Source organism: Myxocyprinus asiaticus, chromosome 1 (genome assembly GCF_019703515.2).
Source record: "Myxocyprinus asiaticus isolate MX2 ecotype Aquarium Trade chromosome 1, UBuf_Myxa_2, whole genome shotgun sequence".
NCBI classification, from domain to species: Eukaryota; Metazoa; Chordata; class Actinopteri; order Cypriniformes; family Catostomidae; genus Myxocyprinus; species Myxocyprinus asiaticus.
The window spans coordinates 21,121,526-21,127,570 of NC_059344.1; the positions used below are offsets into that span (position 1 = coordinate 21,121,526).

The 6,045-nt window shown below is 36.4% G+C and overlaps 1 protein-coding gene across 5 annotated transcripts in view; it reads left to right on the forward strand.

Annotated features, from left to right (window-relative positions):
• LOC127440873 (actin-binding protein WASF3-like) overlaps positions 1 to 5,333 on the forward strand; it is a 58,142-nt gene extending 52,809 nt beyond the window's left edge. For all 5 annotated transcript variants that reach the window (XM_051697941.1, XM_051697923.1, XM_051697962.1 and 2 more), the window contains 2 exons: positions 1,103 to 1,491; positions 3,319 to 5,333. In XM_051697941.1, the coding sequence (XP_051553901.1) occupies positions 1,103 to 1,491; positions 3,319 to 3,476 (547 nt within the window). In that variant the 3' untranslated portion in view covers positions 3,477 to 5,333. The remainder of the gene's footprint in view (positions 1 to 1,102; positions 1,492 to 3,318) is intronic.
• Positions 5,334 to 6,045: the final 712 nt, after the last annotated feature.

Sequence of the window (6,045 nt, forward strand, 5' to 3'; positions counted from 1 at the left end):
TTGACAAAAAAGTGTGACACTGTCTATTTTTTATTTGGATAGAAATAAAAAGACCTTTAAAGGTACAGAATGCCCCTGAAAATAAAAACCAGTGGGCTAATATTGCCCCTTAATGGAAAAGTTAATTTCTGATCCTGTTATACAGTATATATATATATATATATATATATATATATATATACTGTATAAATAGTGAAATATTAGATTAATCGTTTTTAATCATGCATCACAAATTTGACATTTGCATTTCTATCATAATAACACAAACCACCTCCAGTTCCATCACAAACTCCCACTTGGGAAACCCTGATCTAAATTGTGAAAATGGTGTCATGGTAATTGAGCATGTACTCTACAGTATGCAGCTCAATTTATTCATGTATTTAGTCTGAATAATGTAAACTGTAAAATACCAAGCAGTATGGCTGTGCCGATATATCATCACAATTCCTTTTCTAAAAATATTGCCTAAATGCTTTACATCCAAATATTTATATTTATTTATTTATTTCATTTGTTATTTATTTATGTTTGTTCATATAATTTCCTACAATTCAATTATTAAAGAAGCAGGTTGTCTAAATAAGCACAAACTCATTTCTTTGCGGTCAGAGCCGGTTCTATGAGACGCAAGAGAGATTGAAACTGGTCCGATGTGTACTTTATTGTTACCCCTACCACATAGGATGTTACTCTTTATATTCTATATATAGGATGTTACTGTATATTAATCTCAGCATGGCCTCATATGTAGACCCAGACCTTTTCACCTTTTTCTATTTTTGTGATTTTGTGTGGAAATTTTGTGCAGAATGGATGTAAGCCTGGTAAAATGTGCTAAATGGAGATGAAAGCATAATCATATTAGCCAACATTTTTAATAAATATTCACACATGGGGTGGAGGATTTGTAGAATTTTATAAATGGCAGGCATTCCAATTCTGTGGAAATCGCAGAGCTTTTCTCTAGAGTTCTGCGACCACAGATTCTGTGTGGGCCTGATCTTATACTGTATAAGGTTATGTGTCTGAATAATCTCTCTCTCTCTCTCTCTCTCTCTCTCTCTCTCTCTCTCTCTCTCTCTCTCTCTCTCTATTTCAGTGGTCAGCAGTCTCAGCATCGAGAGTATTTTGTACCTCCTGCACCTCCTCCACCTCCTCCTCTCATTCCTTCTGCCCAGACAGCTTTCGACAGCCCCACTGGCCCCTCCTCTGCCCCAGCCAGTGCTGTGCCATCCCTCACCCAATCCTACAACCCCTGTCCACCCACTCCTGCCCTTCCTGCTTCCTACACCCCTTCTCCGACCCATCCACCCACTGCAGCCCCCCCTCCACCTCCACCTGGACCACCCACACATCCTCATGCATACCCTCATACACACACCATGCCCACGGCTATGGCAGAAGCACCGGTTGTCCCCAGGAAGGGCCAGGTACCCCTGATCCCAATGAGCGATGCTCGCAGCGACCTGCTGGCTGCCATCAGACGAGGTCAGAGTTCACACATAAATTGGGGTTCTTTGTGTTCTGAATTACAAATGTATATTTTTGTATTCATCCTCTTATAGGTTGAATCTCACAAAAACATGTCCAGGTTACATCACCCCACACTGCAAAAAAAAAATGTTTTTTTTTTTTTAAATCAATGTCTTAGTATTATTTATTCTTTTTTTTTTTTTTTACTGTTTTTCAGGAAAATATCTAAACATCCTTAAAACAAGACACATTTAATTTCGATAATGAAGAAAAAGGTTTTTAACAAAGTCAGCCTAGAATACGTTTTTTAATGGTTTTTAAACATCTTGTGGGTTTTATGGATTTTTAGTTGTTTTACAAAATGTATATATTTTAAACTGGATTTCATTATGAAAAGGCCATAGAAGCTGACATGGCATTAACAAAACAAAAACCTTGAGAAGGAAATTAGCATAAGGGGTTCTTTTTTTCATGGCCGGGCTAAGCGCAGCGCTACGTACAACCACCCTGCCATACGTCTTATCCTTTTTTTGAGATTGCTAATTCTTAGTTAAATTTTTGTGCCAGCACAAGTGGCCATGGGTGGGAGTGTTTGTGCTATATGTGGGTCTGTGCGCACAAACTATGGGTTTTGTATGCTAATGAAGTGGCGCAAAGCTATTTTTCTGAATATAGGTTATTACGCTAAGACATTGGGAAGAACGTCTAATTTCAGCACAATGTCAAAATTCAGTTCCTGCATTTGCAGTTTGGAGATTCCACCAGCAGGTGGTAATAAAGTTAATGTCCAAACTCTGAAAATATAGTGAAACATCAAATTATGTCCCTGACAATCAGAGTTGTAGCCATTTTATGAAACAAAAATTTATGAGATTTGTGTTAAACTGTCTAGAATTCATGGTTTATTTTTCAATTATTATTATTATTATTTTTTATTATTATTATGTTTATATTTACAATTGTATTCATAACCTTTTGAATTTGGGAGGATGTTATAAATTATTTTCTTGACCACTTCATTATTTTGAGGAGTAATTTGAATGTAGAACTTTTTTTTTGGTTTAGGTTTTTTGTGTTTCAATAAATGAATTACATTTTTTACATTTTTAAATGTATCGATCCACAGCCTGAACTGGAAGGCTGATACAATCAATAATAATACTAGCCATGATTTGTGTGTCACTTGATCAATATGATTAATAATACCTACATTCTCTATAATCTAACGGAGCGTACACCTAAATCCTCAATCTCTGTCACTGTGTCACTATCATACAAGTACGCAGTAAATGCACAAAAGAACATAAGTCCATATTTCTATTCTTCTAATTCACTGCATACAGTCCATTTACACTGCCATCTTCTTATGAATGTGCTGTCTTTGTTTATATCACTGGCGCTTGACAGGGAATGGATTATATAATTGGACGCAGATGGTGGAATAACCGGAGAAGAACCTCAGAATTAAAAATCACTTGATCCAGCCCATTAGCGCTTTGTGCGCACAATTTCACCAAACCCACTTGGGCCTGGACTTAGCACAGGCTTGCATGAAAATACCAAAACTTCATGGCCATGCCCATTGACTTTGCATGTATGACTTCAAGTGTAGTGCTGTGCTTAGCGCAAATGCTCTTAAATAAGGCCAGGATTTTAGGTCTTGTCAGAGAAATCTAAGAACATTTAGTGGGTAAATTAGAGGTTTAAGCTTCAAACAAGAAAAATAAAACTATTTGCCAACGGGGTAAGAGAAATTAACTACATTCAAAAACAATTAAAACAAGTTTAGTTTTCTTATTAATGCTCAGGCAAATCTGTCTGTGTTTATATTCTTTCTTATAGGGATCCAGCTGCGTAAAGTGCAGGAACAGAGGGAGCAGGAAGCAAAAAAGGAGCCAGTAGGGAACGACGTGGCCACCATACTATCACGTCGCATTGCTGTGGAGTACAGCGAATCTGATGAAGACTCTGAGCTGGAAGAGAACGAGTGGTCAGACTGAGTCAAGAAGAAACGAAGATAGAGGAATGACAAAAAAAAAAAAAAAAAAAGTAGTAAGGGATGCGTTGGCTTTGGAGAACAGATTTATAAGGGCTGTGTTACTACAAAGTATCAAAGAGACAGAACCGAAAACTTCGGAACTTTATATTCTACATCTTACATTTTAATTGAAGCCTTGTCAGGGAAGTTTAACCAGAAGTTTTGACCCTGTGGAACATTGTAAGGTCAGCACAGCGGGCCGAAGTCCACTGCCTGAGACTTCATCACTTACTCGAAGTGTGGTGGTCCTACCATCTGTTCTCTTTCCGGCACTCTCTCTTTATCTCACTAACCTTAGAGCATGACCTCATAATTAATAGAACAGCCAGCTGAGCAACCACGCAATGCTAATTTTAGTACAACTAGCCCAGGACTGCAGCTCATAAGAAAGGGAAAATAGTTGGAAATGTATTCGAGGCAAGTACACTTAATGTTTACTGTAAACTTTTTAATGTTTCCATGTTCCCAAAGAAAAAGCCACATTTTGACATCTTGAGTGCATGGTGACCAAGCTGTAGATAACAAGCAACTTTTAATTAAACTCACAAGTCTGCATAGCAATATTAATGGGCAATTTGCTCATGTAGAGCACAAATACATGGTAGATATTTAGTTAGATATTTGTTTGTTCACGGAATTTGAAATATTTCAATGTTATTAATGTTTTCGTCCCAGACATCCCAGCGAATGGAATGGATTCAAGGGTTTTCGCTGTATGGATAATCTAAATTATTTAACTATATCTAACATATCTAATGTAAGATATATTGAAATGTATTGTTATTTATCTTGGGAATAAAACATATCTGAGGGATGGCAGGAGGCTGGTTGAGTTAAGTATGCTTTACGTCATTAGTGATGCCATTTCCCCTAATCTATTTTATTAAAAGTACTTTGCAGGTTTGGGGGGGGGGGTTATTTGCTCCCTTCTTGGCTTCAAGTCAAGTTCGGAGGACTTTGAAACTATATTGGTGCATTCTGAATTCACCAATACATAACTGTGATTCCTGCTGCTGCTTGTGGGCAATTACTGGTATTGCAACTTCAAATGACTTCAAAAACTGGAGTGGGCCCATGTGCTTGGGCAATATGGGCCCATTAAACACACTTTATCACTACAATATTTAATTACAATACAATACTTTGTTTTGAGGTTAAAGTGGTGCTGTGTTAGTAGTTATGGATTGTATCTTTTACTGTGTCAGAAATTATCAATCTATGGGTTCTCCCCCCTCTGGTTACTGTTTGACCTGGGGAAGTGTACATCCATAAATACAAATACAAATTAACAGTTTGTTCTGTTACTTCTATAATTCTAGGTTAGATGTCAGTTTTGGATTTTAGTTTTTTGCTTTAGTGTTTTAATTTTTACATTTTTTTTCTTGCCCATATCTTGGGCAATTGACGTGCTAAATACGCTAATTTGTACAGAATAAAAGCACTTCAGTATTTTAGCTTTTATTTTCTTATTTATTTGCTTTAATGTGCCACTCACACCTGCACAGACAGGGAAGTTTAAACTCTCCTGAACTTAACAGCTATCATGAGCTGTGCTTTAGCCTGTGTTTTTTATGTAAAGAATAAAGTCTTCTGTGTTTAAGCAATGTGATATATATAGGACTATGTTGAGACTGCAGAACTTTGATTAAGAAACGACAAGAGAATCATTGTATCTAAAAAAAAAAAAAAAGTACAGTGCACTGTAGGCAAATGCATGTACGGACTGCCATTAAAGTGCTTCTTAAAACATTTTCCAGTGTGGTTTGTGGCAACATTTGACAATTCTGTTTCAATTAAATTAGAATTGATTTAATCCAAATGCTGAGCTGGTATTCAGTCTGGTCATTATTGCCTCTAGGCCTGTTGAATGACTTGTTAATTGTGGTTATTTATTATTTTTTTATTTTACAGGGTTTTGAAATCTTGAAAGATCTGGAAATCTCTATTGTGCACATAATTTGTCTAGTAAAAAAATAAATTAAAAAAAAAACCTCTAAAATATTCCATCAGCAGTCCGCATTCAAATCTCTGGACGTTTTGCCTTATTGGAAATATCTGAACACTAATAAGAATAATTATTTACATTTCTTAATTCCAAGAAGTCTTACCAGGCACAAATTAAAATATGCCCATTTTATAGGTGCACTCAGTAATTACCCTCATTAAAAAGTTTTTCGCCTAATAATTATAGTACGTTTGGAAAAAATATGTTTAAAATCATGTACACTCGCATGAGATGTATACTCCATTCATATCAGTATTTTAATAAAAAACAGTTTTATTTTACACGGAGCTATGCTCCATCATGGGGGCCACCATGTTGAGGTGACATGAGCTGCTGAATACTACCAGGTGACTATTTAGCTCGAGACGGAGAACTTGTATTAAGATAAATAGGATAAATTAGTAGAACAGGAAGTCCCGCCGTACAGGTAAAAGAGCCAATCACCTTTTAGATATCGACATCCCCTGTCAGTCAACTCGAGAACGTGAATGCACATTAGCTGGACCAGCTTGTAAAACACTTTTGT